Source organism: Melanotaenia boesemani, chromosome 9 (genome assembly GCF_017639745.1).
Source record: "Melanotaenia boesemani isolate fMelBoe1 chromosome 9, fMelBoe1.pri, whole genome shotgun sequence".
NCBI lineage: Eukaryota > Metazoa > Chordata > Actinopteri > Atheriniformes > Melanotaeniidae > Melanotaenia > Melanotaenia boesemani.
The window spans coordinates 29,218,200-29,238,886 of NC_055690.1; the positions used below are offsets into that span (position 1 = coordinate 29,218,200).

The window sequence follows — 20,687 nt, forward strand, 5'->3', positions numbered from 1 at the left end:
AATGTAACTATAAAAATAGTCAATATATACCTGAATAGAACCTGAGTCACAAGTCCCTCCCATGCCTCTGCTTTTCCCTTCTAGTAAGGTAAAGTCCACTTCTCCACTGAGAAGATCCATGGCTGAATTACCGACATTGGCACGGTAGGACTGATGTTTACTCCACCTATTCCTGTTTCAGCTGCTCTTTGCAACACTGTCCATCCCAAGCTGTTATTTCTTTTCTTCTCCACTTCCCAACATGGTTGCAATGTGGCTTGTGTGCAGTGTTCTTGATTGTGTCCTTTAAAATTAACCCAATAATTTAAAGTAAGCTGTCGTCATCTAAGTTCAAATGGCATGTCTTCCACCTCAACTTAAAATGGTGCCAATGGAGTTGTTTTAACTGCACCTGAGATTAACGGTAGCGCCTGACTCTGAATGTTATCTAGTGATTTTTAGAAGTGTGTCAGCAGAGGATGCATACACAACCATAATCTGCTGTAGCCCTTATTATACCAGCGTACATAGCTTTCAAAGCTTGTCTGTCCACACCCCAGTCTTTTCCAACCAAACCCTTCATTACAGTAAGCACTCTTTTGCATTTTCCCACAATTTTTTGAACATGACCTGCCCAAGTAAGTTTTTCATGAAACAATACACTCAAAAACTTAAATTGCTCCACTCTTTCAGTCACCCAGTTTTATAATCTAAGTTTCTGTTCAGGCCTTTTTCTATTTTTTGTAAATAAAATTGTTTTGAAAACTTAAAGCTCAATTTCTAGGACCATTCTTCTGCTTTATAAATGGCCTCCTACAACTTTTTCACTATAAACTCTACATTTCTCCCCCATTTCCAAATTTCCCCAATCATCTGCAAAAAGTGTCCATGTCCATAAAAACACAATTTATCATAACTGAAAATATTAACGGACTGATTATACTACCCTGGGGTGTACCATTTTCAATCTCGTAGTTCCATCACCATTATTAAGACACACAAGATTCTTCACGTCCATTATTTCTTCAATCACTAGCCCATCTTCATCATTAATATTACCCCATAAACTGACTACCGAATATTCAGTTAAGCATCGTTAAAATGAACAAAATAAACGTTCCATGCTGTAGGAAAAGTTATAATATTGGTCTTAAAATAAAGATATTGTGGTGACAAATTAGATCACTCTGCACCAGGAGCACCTACCTGATTATATTTTCAAACTTGACATATTTTATACTAATTTCACAGCTGCAACCACTGTGAAGATTACATGGTTGCAGAAAATTAATGAATGATATAAAATAAAATTGTTATAATGTTTAAGTAGTTTCTGAGAAATATGGCTGTTTAGTCCACCAAGATCATATCCTATAATAGTGGGGTCAAACCACCAAAACACTGATGCTTTCTATACCACTTAGTCTAATTCAGAGTTGCAGGGAAGCTTGAGCCTATCCCAGCAGCTAGCAGGCGAGAGGCAAGGTACGTCCCTGACAGGCGGCCAGTCCATCACAGCAATCTCAATCATGTTGTAAGTAGTTATAAGTAGTGACAGGACAACACATTTTATTAGTAAATTGACATTTTAAAATGAAATAATTTCAAAATTGGACAATGATTCTCAGAATAAAGACAGGACTGCTTAAGACTTTAAATTTATGGCTTTTGTATTAAAAGTGGAAAAAACTAAATTGTGTGAATTATTTGTTGCTGTTGTAACTGCAGCTGACCACTAGATGTCACTGGTATGGTCTGTCTTTGTGGATTTGAAGCTTCATTGTTGTTACTATTATTTTAAACAATTGAGAAGAAGTCTTTAAAGCTTCACAAGGCTTCATCTGTTCATCTTTGTGAGTGTGTTCCAGTTCCTGCCGATATCCTGCAACTTCACACAGCCACTGAAGACTGGACCAACATTCCACAATCAACAACCTAATCAACTCTACTCAAAGGAGATGTGTTGCACTGTGCAACGTGTGTGCAAATGATGGTCACACCAGATACTGGTTTTCTTGATATGCCACACCTGTGATTGGATGAATTGTCTTAGCAAAGGGGAATTTCACTAACAAAGATTTCAACAGATTTGTGAACAATGTGTGAGAGAAATAGTCCTTTTGTGTACATAGAAAAAGTCTTAGATCCTTGAGTTCAGCTCATGAAAAATGGGAGCAAAAACAAAAGTGTTGGGTCTGATTTTTTCCATTGTATCACAGTGATGAGTTAGTTGGTTTGAGTGCAAAGAAGTTGTAAATGCTTTTGGCTGTTTTTGTGTTTAAAACATTCTCAGCTATAAGATGAGAAGAGCAAATGTAGGTAAATGTGGGTAAAGCTACCTGCTTACACTCACATGTGCAAGTTGTTAGCAGTTTGTTACCATAAGGCTCTGCAGTTAATTAGAATTTAATATTGTTTGCAGTCGTATCATTGAGCAACATGAGAATAAGGAAGAAAGCATAAAACAGTTACTGTGATATATTCCACCATGTAACAATGCTCATGTTTGTCCTTTTTGATGAATTGTAAATGGTCTGTACTTGTTATCCAAAGGGTTTTACATGTACATCATATTCACCCATTTACACACACATTCACACACTGATGGCGGAAGCTGCTAAGCACGACCCTTAAAGAGCAATTAGGGGTTCAGTGTCTTTCTCAGGGACACCTCGACATGAGCTCGATCGGGCCAGGATCGAACCAACAACCCTTGGGCTTCAGGACAACCACTCTACCCACTGAGCCTTGCCGCCCCTGTGTTTATCCCGTTTTAAAAAGGTACATTTCAGCCACTCAAGCTCAAAACCCAATCTTTCTGGCTGTAGAGCGTTTAGCTCAGCTTCACTCGACATGCCAGACGGAGAGTGGTAACAACTTATGGACACTTGTTGTCTCCCTAATTCATGATTACAAACACTCCTTAGTCAAAATAGTAATTATAATCCTAATATCTTTATTTATTTATTTATTTATTGCAATTTCCACACTGGGCTAAATTTAAGTTGGACTTAATCCTATCCTATAATCATTTTTTGTGATTGTGGCTTTATCTTTTTTATCTTTAAATTCATGTGGTTTTATTTATTTATTTACACTATTCCTTACTTTTGTTGGAATTAATGAGAAAATGATTGAGTTAAAGGTTTAAAAATTAATCTACGATAAGGTTACAAGTTTAGATTATTTACAATTGAAGATTGCTGGCAATTGAAGCAAACCCCCTGCGACCCTGTATTGAAATAAGCGGGTATAGAGAAATCCAGCAGCCATTTTGTTCTTTATTTGTTGTTCCATCTTGCAGCGTCACCATTACTGAGGTGGCCCGTGTTTAGTATCTCGTATCTGCTGCCATGGACAGCAGCACAGATATCTGGATTACAGTTATTTATCTGGATATCATAGAGCTGTCTGTATCTCCAGTGTTAAAGCAGTATGTTCTTTGTATTTGTTTTCCACATTTAAATATTTTTACTGCTGTTGGAACAGCCAAGAAATGCATAAGTCCTTCCAGATTTCCTTGACATTGTTAAGAAAATAGTTTAATTCTCATCTGTTCTGCTATGACATGCACATAAATGCCGCCTCAGCAATGGCGAAGGGTCTGAAAATGGATGGATGGATATTATTTCACCCATCCACTTTTATCAAATTTTAAGCCAAGATTTAAACAAATACCTTACACAAAATCATTTCAGATAAATGAACAAAAAATATGTTTTATTTAATTCAATTTAATAAAATGCATCCTGTTCAATTACATATCAAGTAATATATATAAAAACAGATTACATTTAACATTCACTTTAAAAATTAAGTGTTATACATAATAACCTTAAAACTTTACGAATTAAATCAACAATACATAACAATCTCAGTTAAACAGCTACACATATATCTGATATTACCTTTTTAATTACATATAGGATGATTTCTTAGGAAGTCAGCATCCCAACCAAGAACTTCCTGCAATTATATTCACCACCTGTTTTTGTTTGTAGTCATATTGGAAGGATTTTGTCCCACTGAGGAAGAATATGCTTCCTGTCAAATGCAAACAATAGAAAAAATAGCATGTTTACTATCACAGGTATTAAAGAAGACATTATCAATAAGAGTGTATTTTATGAAATTTTGTATCACAGATGTAGTCTTTACATTTAATAAAAGACTGTAATGGTTGTCTCTAGGACCATGGTTATGAGGTGAAATACTAAAAACAAAGTTGCGCTGTGATCCTAATTATACCTTGACTAAGGGTGAAACTGAGGTAAATAGTATTTTGTCTAAACTCCACCCATATCCCACCTAAAAATACAGTGAACAAAATATTACAACTTCTTTTTAAGTTGTGTTCTGTTTGAATCTTTCTGCTCAGGTCCACTTTACACCGCTTCATGATTTATTTTGGTTTTTACCGTGCAACTTGAATGCAGCATCAATCCTTCTCGGGAGGCCTTGCCAGTCTGCTTGAATCAGTCTGGGAAATCCAGGGTCCATCTTTTTTTTGTGCTCATCATACCTGAAGTTAGATGATTTCAAAAAAATGTTCGGTATGAAAAATGTTACTATTACATTATTTGCTAAATTTAGCTTATTTAGTTAAAAGTTTGTTTTCTTTTTTCACACTTAAGGTGTTTTTCTGTCTATAAACAGTGTTTGCTGTTCAACCCTGTGATATAAATGTCCTCCTTTTCAGATTTTATAATTATATTTTATATTCTTTAACCTATATCTTAATTTAAATTTGATCCGTTAAGAAAAACCTGAAGTTGAGAATTGCTGCTTTTGGCCTTGGGATTGGATTAGTTAAACTAAAAACAGATGAAAATACCATTTCAAGATCATGGAAAGTTTTTAATGATCAGTCAATAATAATAAAAGAAAAATACCTAGATGAATTGGTTTTGTATTGCATAATGCAGCCTTTGAGAGCAAAGGTTACCTGTAATAAAACTCTCTTATGAAGAACATAGTTTTTCCATATTCGCTGACGTGAACTGCAGCATCAATCCGCCTGACTCTGGAGGGGAAGCCATACTCATAAATGGAGCCAGCACGACTTCTTGTCTTAAGCTGCTGAACCACCCAGTACTTATGACCTGCAAATACACAGTTATGTCAGAGCATTTTGGGACACAATGAAAAAAAAAGCAGCATACCACAAACACCACCAAACTTGACAAGTGTCTTACAAGAATTGCAACACTCAAAAAGCAGAAGTCTGTAATTTAAGTCTAATCCTGTGTTCTCCTGGAAATCCAGTCTTGTCATGCTAACAAGACCAAAGTGATTGTTTGTAGACTGCCCATTACTTTACCAGCGAATATGTAGGCCACGCCTTTGGCAGGGATATCATAAGCAGCATCGATGGGAGAAGTGATGCTGGGTAAATATGTGCTGATGTGGCTCTCTGTCAGGCGGTTCCAATAAGTTGACCTTGTTGTTCTTATCCACATGTGCCTGGGTAGAAATAAAAAGAGTCTTAAGCAGTTCAAACATATTAACTGTTATACAATTATGATTTTTAACATAGTGTACCAGGATTTAAAGAAAATAATCTAATTTTCCATCACTGCCGCTGCATCAAAAGAAAAGCTGGGGTCACATTTTTTTGGAGCAACTGGCTGAGTTTCCACCTTTCTGGTCGGTTTGCCTGAGGAATAGTAAAACAGAGCAAACAAAACAAAGCATTTGTGTGTCACAAACTCTTACACTTTGCATCTTTTTCTTTTATTAATTTATTTTTCCACTCACCATACAGCATTTGGATCCCCTGCACATCATCTGTTGATAGAGTCTGTGGTGTACTGCTGTGATGCTTGTAACTGGGGTACATGATAGCAGAGGGGTCTTTTGAGTGAGTCAGACCCAGTGAGTGTCCAAGCTCATGAGCGGCAACAACAAATAAGCTGTAACCTGAAAAATAGAAATAAAACAATCTTGATTAGACTGTACAGGTGATCAGAATAACACTGAATGAAATTAAACTTTATTTATACAGCACTTTTCCAGGGCTGTGTGCACAGTGCAGGGCCTCCCCAACCACCCAGACCAGACCAGGGTGATTTCCACAGCAACAACCCTGCAGACCGAGTTGGCATAGCCCAGTAGACTCAACCCTCGATATTTACTGCACATGGGGAGCTTGTTTGATGTGTACAGAAATGATTATTTCTGTCAGGCTTTCTCAGGAGATCAATCTTGTTTTAAATTATAGTTAAGAAATAAAATAATAAATGTAGAAATAATAATTATAATAATAATACAATATATTAGAGTAAAATAGAATAATGTATGAATACAGAGATGTTTTGTAAATGTAGAAAATGTGAATGCATACATAAACACAAAATATAGAAATATGTATGCAGTTTTTAATGATCTACTTCTGTGTATAAAATTTTGATAGTTATGGTTTTGGCACTATTTATTTATTAGTTTCAAATTCCTTTCCTGGAGAAATCATCTATATTTTGCATTACAGTCATAAGCATGTTTGATGATATACCTTGGTCCCCTGCTGTCCATGTCTCATCCTCATCAAAGTGCACATCTCCACCCAACCCCTCTCCTGGCTGAAAGGCATGAGCCAGCACACCCCGGGGTCCGTCAAAGGGAAAGAAATCTCCATGCACTACATCAACAAAGAGAAATACTTCTTCATACAATGGAAAAGTGTCAGGATATTTCTATACACTTTGACTATACGTAATCAAAAACATAAATATCTCTTTAGGTATGTTTTTGGATTTACTTCTACGGGCAAAGGTGAAAACAATATCAGCTTTGCCATGGTTGACTTCGATGAACCTCAGTGGAGCTGCTTCACTCCACATCTTCAGGGCTGAATACAAGGACGTTTCCACATCTTCTCTCCTCATGTCTGGAGTATATTTTGCAATCCTGCATCCCGGTAAAAAAAGAAACATGAGACATCAGGATCAACTTTTTTTTATTTTTTATTTTTTTTATGACAATCTACAGAAAAATTGTACATAACAATACTTTTGCTTATTTTTATATAAAGGGATCTCACGTGTATGTGATACTGTGGTTCTTCCATTTCGGATTATTGGGGTAAAAGCTGAAGTTGTCCACATCTGGAACACCACACCTCGGCTCCCTCATCACATCCAGAGTGTGAGAGTCCAGTTTTCCCGTTTTTCTCAGACCAAAGAAATTTTGCATTTCTCTGATCTTGTCCTCCATGGCTGACACGGACCGGATCCTCCTTGTTCGACCTTGGTAATTTTTGTCATTTAGTTTCAGGTTGTAGAAACTTCTGAGATAAACCTGTTGACATGTATGAAGAGTTAGGTCTGAAGAATTCAGATGGCTGAGGTGTTTCTGTCAAGCACCTACTTTCATTTCAGGTGAAGCCCTGACTTATGGGTTAGAATGATGAATCGTGTCAGAACAGATTAACAGAGAAAATTTTACTGAAATAGACCTTCCATGTTGACTTGACTCAGTACAGTGATAGAAATAAAGAATCTATATATTTTATAAACTGTAGCAATGCCATTTGCCGTTAGATCACTCGCGCCTATACAAAGTATTGTGTGGCGCGAAGTGTTCCTTTCCAATATGTTATTCTCAAAACTGGTTTTCCTCTCAACTTTTACCGATTAGCTTAGTTTATTCTGCCAGTCAAAAGTTTGGACACACTTTACCATTGGCTTTAATGGGAAAATGTGTCTGAATAAATCATTTTTAGATAACAGTAGAGCAGATATGGCTATATTTTAGTTATTTCTATTTTAACAGTATCGTCTGTTTGTGCCAGTGTGATAATGCTGAATTTCCTGTCATTTTTCAGCAAATACCAACTACAGAACTTGGCATCTTTACCCTCATAACGTCAGTGGGTGATCTGTCTGCCAGAATGCTGTTCTGTCGATAAACTGAGGTTGTCTTTCATTTGTTAAATCAATGGCAGGAAAAACTGCTAAAACCACCTTAAATTGATGTTGTCTTTTTTTTTTTATAGAAATATAGCTATATATCATTAAAATAACCACAATTCAAGCATAACAAGATAACTGGCATCTCCTCACATTATTGTACTGTTATTTACAGTGAAATTCTTTGCAGGGGGTATTAAATGTAGGGTTAAAGCTGGTGGTCTTATTTAAAGAGATGCCCTATAAACCAAAAGAAATAATTTGTTCGGCATTCATGCAAAAAAAATAAATTCATACAAAATAGCTTTTTGTTAATTGAGACCCTTCAAGAAATAAGCTGAACTGTTCCCAAGTGCCCAATGTTTTTTAACTTACACTTGCACACTACCTCAGTGGTACAGACTGTTGTATATTGTTGTCATTTACTGCAGTAAGCTACCACTAATATAGCACTATATTTTATACTGTTAGATTTCATACATTATATTACCCACTTAGCGTATTATATTCTATTTCTTTTTATACTTATATTTCTTTTTTATTATTTTCACTTAGATAACTTAGATAACCATACTGATTTTATGTATTTATTTATTTATACATACATACATACATACATACTTTTGAATTGAGCTTGTACTGGACCAGAGTAACAAATTTCATTCCATCATTTGTTTTTAATATGTAAGAAATAACAATAATGAACCCTTGAATCTTTGGATTATTTATTAAACACTCAAGTGAAGTATGAGTTAAAACAAAAGTGGAGGTTTTGGTTTAGATCTTAGATTGAACATTTATAAAAAGAACAAGGAAAAAAACAGCTGCATAACATTATAGCTACCATTTCTAAGTTTAATCTAATCAATTACAATCAAAGGCACAGTTACATTAAGGATTCGCAGTAAAAACTGCACAACGGAAGTCACAAACATGTGATAATATCATTTGTAAAAATTTATGGAATATTTAATTTTAATTGAATCATACAGTCTTCCCTTCACAAACCTCTGCCAGCTTCACATCCGCAGGCATTAGCTGCTGTTCCTCATCAACAGGCCGAGTCCAGGAGATTTCCAAAAACATCAGAAAGCCCAAAATGGGTATCCACATCCACAGCAACTTCATGTTTAAAATGCTCCTCTCCACCAGGCATCACAATCTTTATACGGGAGTATTCCTTAGGTCGTTGGAAAATCACAAGGCACTCAAGTGCTCAGTCCTAGTAGTTATAGCTGATTCTACCTGCCCTAATTTTCTGTAGGTTTTGTGGTTAAAACCTCCCATTAAACATTTACATATGTCTGGGATTTCTGTCTGTAATTGTAAACAGTATGTGTGCTTTATGATAGCGAAATTACTAGTGTGGGGGTGGAAAAAAAGTTCATTTTCTTCTTTTTTTTTATTCAGTCATGATAAAACTTGCAGCTACAGTATTTGTGAGGAAAACCTAATTCACCCTCTGCCTCGTCTGTATAGTCTGCACCACATGCTGATGGATAACAGAGATTTATACGACACCAACCACAGTAGCTGCTCAGCCAAGAACTGCTCAGAACATTTTATTTTCCATATTCAGTGACCACAAACACGTATTACCAAATTCGGTTGTTGGATCAGTCATGAGTCTTATTTAATCAATTCCAACTAAGACTGAGACATACAGCATGTTTCCCTTCATGTTGTGCTCAAGGTCTTTTTTAGGAAATATTACAGCATTTTCAACAGCCAAGCCAGGAATTTGCTGTTTCAACTCCAACAATATGCTTGTGGATATAGTCGAATTTGTAGACTTGTGGGCCCACAAAAAAGTAGATGAAATCTAAAAAAGAAAGAAAAAATCTTTATGAAGAGATCTGTACTTCATATTTTGATGTGCCCTTAAAGAATCTCGCTGCTGTAGATTACTGCGAGGATGAGTGTCCTCTGAACTCAAATATCTACTTTTACTTGCATCTGAAATTACAGTGTATAACACAGAAGGCTTTAAGTGGTAAATTATACAGTTTAAATAATAGTCTGAGTCATATGTGTTGTAAAAACGGAGCATTCCTGCAATTCTAAATTAGTACTACTGCAATTCTAAGGACAGAGTAATTTGCAAAGGCCCCTTAAGGTACAGACACGACAACACTACAAACTAAATCTATTCATATGAACATTATCTGGTTTGTGGTGGCACATTTTCAAGTGTATGTGTCCCTGAACTTAAACTGTAGATAAATAAGTGATATTTCCTCACCCTCTTTATGGAAAGCTGCATTTATTGTAGTGTTGACTCCGGGAAAGTCCTCACTGATGTACCTTGGGTAACCGAAATCCATGACTCTTCGGTTTTGATTGTAACTGAAAAAGACAGGCACATTGATGTTCAAAAGTCTTATCAGTACATGATGTATATGCCTTATGAGGAGATTAAATGTCTCCACTTTGCATACTTGCTTGTGACTGCCCGAGGCAAGAACATCATAATTGTGAAGTGCAACACTGAGGTAAACAGTCGACTTAAATAACTACAAATTCTCAAAAATCAGCAAAATGATGGGCATGTGAAGAATAGCAGAGAGAGTACAATTACATAAATATTTGAAGGATTATTTCTAAATACAACTTGTTTGTGTTGTCTGACCTCCAGTAAATGTCATGCATGAAGAAGAGGGTGCGTCCCATTTTGCTGATGTGCACTGCTGCATCAACATCTTGGACCCAGGGTGGAAATCCAAAGTGAGTGAGTGCTCTGGGCTTTCCTTTCACAAGGGAACCTTTCACTGTCCAGAATATGGATTCTATCAATGGAAATACATCATTAAAAATATGGATTATTTGTTGCAAGTATAGCACAATAATTTGTATCAGTCATAAATTGACTTACTTATAAAACCTCCTGTCTGATGTTTTGCCCGAGTATAATGATACAATTACAATTAAAACCTGGTACAGGTTGTACTTTAAAGGTAATTCTGTTAAATACTTACCATGGATGAGGTAAGCAGTGGCTCTGCGAGGTACCCAGAAAGCAGCATCGATACTCGTTTCAATCTTCGGCATAAAGTTGGTGATAGGACCTTCTTTGATGTCCGACTGTACGTTATGCTTAATCCAAAGATAACTTGTGGGGTGAAAAAACGAGTTTTATAATGATGACTGTACAATGTAGTTATGGTACAGTGAGAAAGTGCTTCCTAAGAAGATAGGTCACATAGTCTTTTATTCTATCTATTAATTATTTTTGAGAAGTTTTCAACATGCCTGCCTCTGAAAAAGAAGGTAGCATCCCCAAGAGTTGACACGGCATCAAAGGTGAGGTCTGGAGCACATTTGTTGTGCATGAGTCTGGGGAACGGTTGTCCCAACAGCAAGGGGGTCTGTAAGCTCCTCAAAGCATAATTTGGATGAACCCTGAGAGGACCTGACACACATCAAGAGACGATTATAAAGCAAGGTCCACTTTGGGTGAAAAAGTGACAGAATTATAACTCAAGCATGTAAAGTCATGTGAAAAAGAAAGTAATTGGTTTTAAGCATTAAGATGTGATGAAGAAAACGATCTAGTCTGCATGCATGGAATATCACACTGTGTCATTATGTTGACAAAATACTGATGCAACAAATAAAAATATAAGTAATGATTCAGTGGCTTGTAAAGCCAAATTTAGTAGCAATAACTTGAAATTATCTTTTTCTGGATAATGTTAGCATCTCATTTTATGAAGGAATTTTGACCCACTTTTCTTTACAATGTTGCTTCAATTCATTCAGGTTTGCAGGTGTTCGTTTATTATGGTGGCTGAACAGTGCAAAACACAATTACATTTCAAAAACACACTAACAATTTTTAAAACAAAATTACATTATAGAAATGTTTTGCTGTGCATTGAAACTGAGTACTTCTGTTTCCATCCCATTTGTCAAAAGACATTATTCCAGAAGTCTTCTGATATTCTTAGCTGCACCTTTGCTAACCTAATTCGTCCTTATTGGAGAGAAGAGATTTTCTTCTGGAAACCCTCCAAATAATCTATCAGATCAGCCTCAGTGTTTCTTCTTCTTCTTTTTCTATTATTATTATTATTATTATTATTAGTAGTAGTAGTAGTAGTAGTATTTTCTGTTGAGAAAATGGGTTTTCTCTGCAGGGTGGCCGGGTTCTCACTTAGAGATTGGGTAAGAAGCTCTGTGATTTGTGAGGGGCTCAGAGTAGAGTTGCTGCCCTTCCACATAGAGAGGAGCCAGATGAGGTGGCTCTGGCATCAGGTCAGGATGCCTCCTGGACGCCTCCCTGGTGTGGTAATCCGCGCACGTCCCACCAGGAAGAGGTCCTGGGGAAGACTCAGGACATGCTGGAATGGCCACATCTCTCGGCTAACCTGCGAACGCCCCGGGATCCCCCGGACGAGCTGGTGAATGTGGCCAGGGAGAGAGAAGTCTGGCTTTCCCCCATGACCTGACCCCAGATAAGCAGCAGAAAATGGATGGATGGATTATTGTTGTTGTTGTTGTTGTTTTACTGTCATCAATTTTAACATTTAACATACTAACTAAGAGGCTGATAATGACCTTGAAAGTTTTCCCCTGTGAATAATCTTTGCCTCTGTAACTGTAGACTGATGATCAGTTAATCAAATGCATTGATTAGCAGCAGTTACCCTCTTGATTTCTTTGAAAGCAATTATGGGGGTATTTATTGTATTTACACACACACACATATATATATATATATGTATAATAATCTGGGGACCTAGTAGGGGCCAGATAATTTTTTGTTTATCTCCTGATAATTAAAACTGGGATTAGGGTAGGCTTGTCACATGACCTTAGATGTACAGTAGTGTGTTTACAAATAAAACAGCTTACTGTAAAGTGCATTGATATTGATTACATCTTCTCTGGAAAGCAGGTTGTCAGTACAAGAGGTTTTGTACGTAGGATACATCAGTGACTCTGGGTTTTTGGAGTGCTTGAGACCTAAAGCGTGACCAAACTCATGAGCTGCTACGACAAACAAATTAAAACCTGCAAAGATAAAAAGAACATTCAGGAAGATGTTTCTGACTTCAGATTTCTGTGCAACATCCGACAGTGTGATTCTGTTCAGCACCTGTTTCTCCTCCTGTCCATTGCTCATCATCATCAAAGTGTGTGTCTCCTCCAGTGCCAATCCCTGGACCAAAAGCGTGAGCCAGTGTACCACTGGGACCATCAAACGGATACAAGTCACCGTGTGCTTTGGTATGACCCAAGATGGACATGAAACAGAAACCACAAAGAAAACCATCTTCTTCCATGCCAATAAGAAATTACAGGTTTCTGTTCACCTCATCTGAATGAGTCTGTCCTCTTCAGCAGCCAGAGCAGGATGACGCTACCTGAGTTAACACTTAAAGTACTATTGAGGCTTCTGAGCTGTTATATTTCATGGCACGCATGGCTGCAGCGGCTCGAGCCTCCCCCTGACTGTGTGTTGTTTGTGCATTGTTCTTGCACACTTTACTGGCTGAGCACCTTAATTTCGTTGCACATAGTTGTGTAATGACAAAGTATATTCTGTTCTATTCTATAGCCGTATTACACTGAAACATCTGCTGAGAGGGCCTTTTTTTCTGTCACCGTTTAATGTGACACAAAAGTCAAACTCACCATTGGTCACAAACTCTACCATGATGTCGGCGTTGTGGGTGTTTGACCTGATGAATGTCAGGCTGCTGGCTTTGGCCCAGACACTGAAGGCTAACCCAATCAGAGAGTCCACAGTGCTGCGAGGCAAATCTCTGGTGTATCTACTGATGCTGCAGAAGCAACAAGCTTATGTTATGTTGCTGAATCAGGGACAACACAGACAGAAATTTATTAAAAGTCAGTAATAACACAACATACTAACTTGTAAAACTATTTTTAAAAGTATAAGCAACCTCTGGCTCATATCTGATGAATTTAAAACCTTAGATAATGTGATTATGTAAACCTCTGAAAATTGGATGTTAATTTTAAAACAGTGGCTGTTTTAGGGTTTCTTTATTTATGCTTTTGTTCTGTGTGCCATCCTTCAAATGCAGCTTGCATTGAAATGGACAATGTTACATAAGTTGAAGCATGTACGGTCAACTTGGCGCTCTAACAAGCCCACACAAACTCTCCCAGGCAGGCAACCAAAGATGAAAATCTGTTAGCCACAATGAATAGTGATAGCAGCTTCTTTCTGTGCCTGCCAAAGGTTTTTATTGCGTGCTGGCTCAAAATGTGTTTCAGGGATTGGCAGGGTTTGCCTATTCAGAACAACCAGATTGATTTTTTTTTCCTTAGGGTGATAGCTTTCAGAGAAACAGATTCTTCTCAGCTTTTAAAGTAAATGACAGATTTAGAACCTGTATGTGATGACATTCTTATTCCAGCGTGTCCCCTGGATGTGACGGTACTCCTCCACATCTGTTACTCCACATCGGGGGCTTCTCATTACCTCCAGGGTCTCAGAGTCAAGCACACCTGTTGCATTGAGCCCAAAGAACATCTGCATGTCTTTCACTTTGGAGATAAAGGAGGACTTGCTTCGCTCCATGCGCCCCAAAGGATCTTTTTCCAGGTTGTAGTACTGCTGAAGGTAGTCCTAGGTAGATTTAACATCCAATTACATTTTGCACTTATTTAAGTTTATTTATAGTAGGTCTTTATAAAAATCTGTGTTGGTGATATCTATTTAAAATAAATGCAAATGATCATATTCAAAGCATTAACAGTTAATTACACCTTCACTTTTGACAACATATGATTATTTACAACAGTAAATTGAATTAAACACTTGCAGCATGTAGCCTGTTCCAGAGAATTATAGATGCATGTAGGAAATCAAGATGAAGACAGAAAAAATTAAAAAGAAAGACTTTGCAGTAAAAGTAATTCCTGTCATTTACACAGGTGAAAATGAATCCTTAACACATGATGAACCCCTCTTGAGAAATACTTTCAAACTGGCACAATTTGTTGTACAAACAGACCGACATATGCAGCTCACGCTCAGATGCAACACCATTCATGTAATTTTTCACTTACTGTGGCCAGCTTCAAGTCAACCTGAGGTTCTGGTGAAGTAGTGCTCTCTTCCACCGGAATAAATGTAGGTGCTGTAAAACCTGGACCAGGCATAAACAAGAGCAGGATCCAGCAAAAGAGTAGCATGACATGCATTTCACAAACTTAACACTGCATGAACTGCTGTGACCTACTGTACTTCAAGTACATGGAAGATCTGGTTAATGGGAAAGCCTTTTAAATGGTCATTGTGACTCATACCACATGCAAATCCAAGAAATGCCTCATGCAGTACTATAGAATTAGGGAGGGGTTTGCAGAGAGTCAAGGACAGCATCCAAACAAAGTCATTTGGACATTTTGTCATGTGACACACTTGCAAAAATAATTATTTAAATGGATGCACTAGTCAGTGCAAGTTTTAAGCTTCTACATCTCATTTAAATTAAATTAAAAAAAAAAGTCTTACTAGGGGTTACTAGTGCAGACAAAGACAATATTTATCTTGGGAGTCTTGATGGTGCATCATGCTGATTTACTCATAATCCCTAGATAAGTGACCACAACATGAACCAGCATAAGAACAACATTCATCTCTCCAGATGTGTTTATTGCTGTCACTCTGAGTGTGGATGGCATAAACTTTTTGATGTTGGCACACCATGGAAAAACCACATAGCTCTGATATTGAATACATGTTTGCCTCTTCTGTGAAAGAATCTCAACACCCTCCAGACTGATGCAACACAATCACCTGAGTGGCACTTCTCAGTCCCACGCATTCTGCAAGGTCTCCCAAAATAACACCTTAAATACCTATTCTTGCTCCAGTTTAAATGCATGTAAAAGCATTGAATGAGAGATCTCGCAGGATGGGAGATGAAATTGTAGGGGTGGATTAAAGGCCTTTGCAAAATAAAATGTCTGTCAACCAGGACGCCCAGACTGGCAAGGATGGTGCTGTGATGAATTCAGGCTATAATTACAGTTGATTGGTCATTGTAGAGCTTTATGGGACCAACAGCATTCCTCCACAGGGAAGTTTGAGCTGATGTTTTCCAAGACTTTAAGAATTTGTGTTGCTGGGGTTTATGGTCTCACTACAGATGAGGTAATGAGGTCAATTTAAGCAGAAGTGGTGAGCGAGAGTGCAAAGCTGCCTGGATACAAGTTGGAAGAGACCTTTCCAACCACCAAGGTAATTAAACCAGTGGATGGCAACAAGACGAAACACACAAACTCAGAACAGAAAAGGGGAGTTCACACTTCATAGTCCCCATTACCATAGTATCTGTAGATGTGTGTGAGAAACTGGTAATGCTTAAGTGTCATAATGGCCGAAGTTGATGAGTGCCATGTTGCCTACGTAACTTCCTAAATCTGTGCCGTGCGAACACTTCCTGTTGTCCCTTTTACTTGCATTTTTCTCCTTTTTTCTTGTCTTAACCTGCAAGAAATTTAAGAACAGGAACTCTGGATAAAATCTTACTTGTCAAACCGAGCCCATTGTGTGTCTGTCAGCGGTATCAAATCCCCATATTTTGATTGTCAGGTTGGAGTACCACAAGGCTCCATACTCTGACCTATTTTATTTTCATTATATATTAATGATTTGCCAAATGTTTGTAGCAATCTTAATATTGTGTTATATGTAGTCCTACAGAGAAAATAGTATTTTATTCTTAATTTTATTTTGTATTTCTTTATTATTGTACATTGTTGGAATGTGCTAAATAAATATTTTCATAATTTTGTCATTTATTTATTCTTTGAAACAGTTATATTAATTTATACAATTGCAATGCTTGGATTTTAATGAGGTTAGTACACATTCATAGCCATGAATGCAATGGTATTAATAATTGGCATAATTATTTATTTCGGTGTTTTGGTTTTTCGGTTTTCGGTGTCGGCCAAGAACTTTCATTTCGGTGCATCCCTAGAGGCAAATAACAAAAAAAACAAGCAATCCCCTACCAAAACAAATCTACATCTACAAAGAAAAAAAATGTTTATACCCCCCCCCCCAAAAAAAACAAACTACAAATGAAAAAATAAATAAACAAGTAAATAGAAAAAAAAACAAAAAAACAACAAAATAAATAAAAAAAATAAAATAAAAAATATCTCCTCCCTGAGCCGCCACCTTACCTTGGTGATTTTAGTAGCTATGTTGTCAGGGGCTTGATGACCCTGGCCCAAAGGCCCAGCATAGGAACCATGTGTCGAGTTATTTATTTTCCCATATAATGTATGTGTGCACATGCGTAGTGACATCACCGGTAGCTGTGGGTGGCACTGTGGGTGTGTTAGTTTAATTAATGGGCACACTCACCTTTGTCGGATTAGGGCCTGGAGCATGGAGGCAGGGTGAGCTTGGAGAGATATTTTATGTTGACCGTCACCTTCATTGTCATCATTACAGTCATTAACGTCATCTAACTGCACTGTTTGGCATATCTTTGCACATACTGAAGCAACGTATCTTCATCACTGGTTCGTAGCCAATCCTACCAATCCTATGAAAAGTGATGCACAATAATGATACGAACTTCCAGCGACACAAGAGATCAGTGTGCCTGCGCAACAGAAGACGTCAATGCTCCTTCGCGTTTTTTTTGTTTCTGTTGATCAATTTAGTGACGATTATAAGTGTTATATTATAAGTGTGATATATTGGGTGGATATGCATCATTCAAACCCTAATTTTCAGGACGACCAATCTAATTACTTGCAAATAATTTGTCTGTGTTCATTTTTCCTTTAATAAATTTAGTTGTTTACTCATTTCACACTCTGTAATTTTTCTACAACAGAAGCACATAACGAGATCATATTTTATCACATTTAAGAGTAATCTTGATCATTGTTTTTTATGTATATGGTGTTGTATTGCTTTGAGGTCTGTCTATAAGCTTAGCACACTATTCCATGCTGTGTTTTTATGACCACCAGCAGACCAACCAGTACCAAACCAGTGCCAGTATGTTCAAGTGCCAGCTGCACAAAGATTGTGCAGGAAAATAACACTAACGTTTCAACCATTACTGATTCTACAGTGGATACAAAGATATGAGTGACAACCGAAGGTACAACACCATTCACTAGTTAAATCTGTATGCAGACAAGCAGCTAAAAGCAGGAAGAAAAAAAAATGAACGCTCGACAGACATCCTAAACTTGTCATTCTGTTAGAAAGTCTTAATGAATGTATTTCTTTTCAACATAATGAGGAAATACCAACTTTGGAGAGTTACAAGTCCCAATTTTGAGCTGTTGTCAAAAGTAATGTGAAAAAGTATATGTTGTCTAAAACCATGTCCTCTGAGACAACATCAATCCTAAAAGAGTTTGAAGTGATTGTAAAGATCCCTGGAAAACACAACCAGAACCAGGAAGGGTTCTGGTTGATCAATGTAACTTTTAAATCAACTCTGTTAGTAACTACATTCTCTAACATTACAGGTTCACTATTTACCCCTTTACTGTTTTCTTTTAGATCTTCCATGATGATCTGATCAACATAAGGATCCATTCTGAGTGAATGTTCCTGAGGCAGAATGAAGCTGAGGATGCAGAATTTTAGTGACTAGCAGGTAAATGAAAACGTCCCCAGTCACATGTATGTGCGTTTACATGGAAATAACATATAAAAAATTAATGTAATGATTTATTTATTTATTTATTTTTATCAGCATACTTTAGCTAATGAGGGTGATCAAAGAGGTCACAGGTATAGGATCAAGAATAAAGTGAGGGGACAGCTGGAGGAGAGGGTAAGATGGCCAATCTAACTTGCTCCAATGCAAGCACATTTCTTATAAAACTTTGCTTTATTTGAATATGTGGCTCTCCAATTGAATTCATCCGCTTGTGTGTTGTTCCTTAGCATATACAGGTCACCTACATACTGGGCAACGTTTTTTGATTACTTTGCTGAACTGCTGTCAATAATCTGTGTTGACTTTGACTGTGTAGTAATTGTTGGTGATTTCAACATCCTTGCTGATAACCTGGACCAGACAGTGTCCTCTGCTTGACTGGTCAACAAAAGCCCAAACAGAGATTATCAGAAAATGGTACATTGGTGAAAATACCATTGCAATGTTCATTGTTCATATCTCTGCTTTCAGGTTTCTTTCCTCAGACCATACAAACAGCCTTCATCAAGCCACCCTTGAAGAAGAAAAACTCGTCACTCGTTATTAGCTACAGGCCGATATCAAACCTCCTTTCGTTGTGAGATTAGAGAAGCTCTCTTTCAACAGCTAGACGACTTATTGACTCTGAATAACTATTTTAATGTCTACCAGTCAGGTGTCTGTCAAAGAATTAACTTTAAAATCCTGCTTTTAGTTTAGAAAGCACTTAATGGTTTAGGACAAAAATACATTCAGGAACTCCTAGTTTGCTATGAACCAACCAGATCCCTCAGGTCATCAGGGTCCAGTCTACTTTCTGTTCCTAGAGTCAGAACTAAACGTGGAGAGGCAGCATTCAGCTTTTATGCTCCTCACATGTGGAACAAACTCCCAGATAACTGCAGGTCTGCTGAAACTCAACAGTTTTAAATCAGGATTAAAGACTTATCTATTTGCAGCCTCTTGTCAAAACAACTATGAATTCCTCACACTGGAACTTTTATTTCTTGTTATCTTCATGTTATCTTTTTTCACTGTAGCCTTTTGTCTTTATTGAAGTTTTTTTTATTTCTTTTTTAAAGTTTGTTTTAATAATTTTTGCACAGTAAAGCACTTTGAATTGCCTTTTACATAAAATGTGCTATACAAATAAACTTGCCTTGCTGTGCTTTGCTAGTAGTGTGAGCTGTCAGACAGTGCATGTAACACATAACACAGTTTGGTTTTTTGTCATTGTTCCTACAGGAAAATTTAGTTTGCTACACCAAAGATACTGGCCACTGCTGTAGAGATGTGACGTTCATGAACGAATCGATTCTTTTGAACGACTCTTTTTAAATGAACGATGGGAACCAATTCACCAGTGTGAGCCGTTCATTTGTGAGCCATTCTTTTTATATACAAATTTTTGACACTGCCTTCATTAGATCAAATCAAACTTTATTTATAAAGCGCTTTTCATGCCATAGGCAACACAAAGTTCTTTACTTGATTAAAAACGTAAGAATAAAAACACTCAATGAAATCTTTCACACAGTCACACGCACACACGTATACATGCACACGCCAAGCCCAATCTCCCCCTTACCCCCCACCCCCCTTCCAGCAAAAAATGACTGAATGAATAAATAAATAAATAAAAAAGTAAATAAGAAGTAGTACAGTTGAGTAAAATGAAAATAAAATAACATTTGTGACATCATAGTAGTCTGTTTATCCTTTTTTATCTGTATTTTTTTAATCTTGTATAGTAGATTTCATATAGGTACATATTTTGATTGCTTGTCATACTGATATATTGTGAAATTTTGTAAGATATTGTGAGAACGAACCAGTCTTTTGAATGGCTCTTTGAAAGGAACGGCTCCTCAAGATCCGGCTCACTTTAAAGACCCATAAATCCCATCTTTACACTGCTGGCCACAGCATCATTCTTAAGGGTGTAACATACACAACATCCCGACACTTTTAGAATTGACTTTGTAATTTTTAATAAGTAAGCACATCCATGTGGGGTTCAGCATCATATCCTGGACATTGTAGGAATTTGGTCTGAGGAAATCAAGGTCAAACCTTCAGTAATCTCTGATGTATACTTGATCCAAAGGATTAGCTGAAGGGTTTAACACCAAACCCC

General features: G+C 37.1%; 2 protein-coding genes and 1 long non-coding RNA gene across 3 annotated transcripts; 1 reads left to right on the forward strand and 2 right to left on the reverse strand.

Annotated features, from left to right (window-relative positions):
* The first annotated feature begins 1,830 nt into the window (after positions 1–1,830).
* LOC121646121 lies at positions 1,831–2,733 on the forward strand. Its single transcript, XR_006011567.1, has 2 exons — positions 1,831–1,956; positions 2,645–2,733. It is a non-coding gene; the product is annotated as an uncharacterized LOC121646121 (long non-coding RNA).
* Positions 2,734–3,769: 1,036 nt separating this feature from the next.
* On the reverse strand, positions 3,770–9,118 carry mmp20a (matrix metallopeptidase 20a (enamelysin)). Its single transcript, XM_041994997.1, is given in 10 exon segments — positions 3,770–4,023; positions 4,398–4,501; positions 4,925–5,081; positions 5,300–5,442; positions 5,521–5,635; positions 5,737–5,898; positions 6,491–6,616; positions 6,737–6,885; positions 7,019–7,275; positions 8,895–9,118. Coding segments are annotated over 10 exon segments (1,434 nt in total). The 5' UTR covers positions 9,015–9,118; the 3' UTR covers positions 3,770–3,922.
* Positions 9,119–9,434: 316 nt separating this feature from the next.
* On the reverse strand, positions 9,435–15,065 carry mmp20b (matrix metallopeptidase 20b (enamelysin)). The gene is made up of 10 exons (XM_041994996.1): positions 14,931–15,065; positions 14,249–14,487; positions 13,524–13,672; positions 12,985–13,110; positions 12,741–12,899; positions 11,136–11,295; positions 10,862–10,995; positions 10,516–10,672; positions 10,129–10,232; positions 9,435–9,708 (listed from the first exon to the last, which is right to left on the reverse strand). Exons 1-10 carry the CDS (start codon positions 15,063–15,065, stop codon positions 9,608–9,610), a joined length of 1,464 nt encoding a protein of 487 aa, XP_041850930.1. The 3' UTR covers positions 9,435–9,607.
* Positions 15,066–20,687: the final 5,622 nt, after the last annotated feature.

Coding starts and splice junctions, on each gene's coding strand:
- mmp20b (XM_041994996.1), bottom strand. CDS start 15,065: ATGCATGTCATGCTACTCTTTTGCTGGATCCTGCTCTTGTTTATGCCT. Junction 11,296..12,740: donor CAATATCAATGCACTTTACA/GTAAGCTGTTTT, acceptor GATGTGTGTCAG/GTCCTCTCAGGGTTCATCCA. Junction 9,709..10,128: donor TGCAGCTTTCCATAAAGAGG/GTGAGGAAATAT, acceptor TTTCTTTTTTAG/ATTTCATCTACTTTTTTGTG.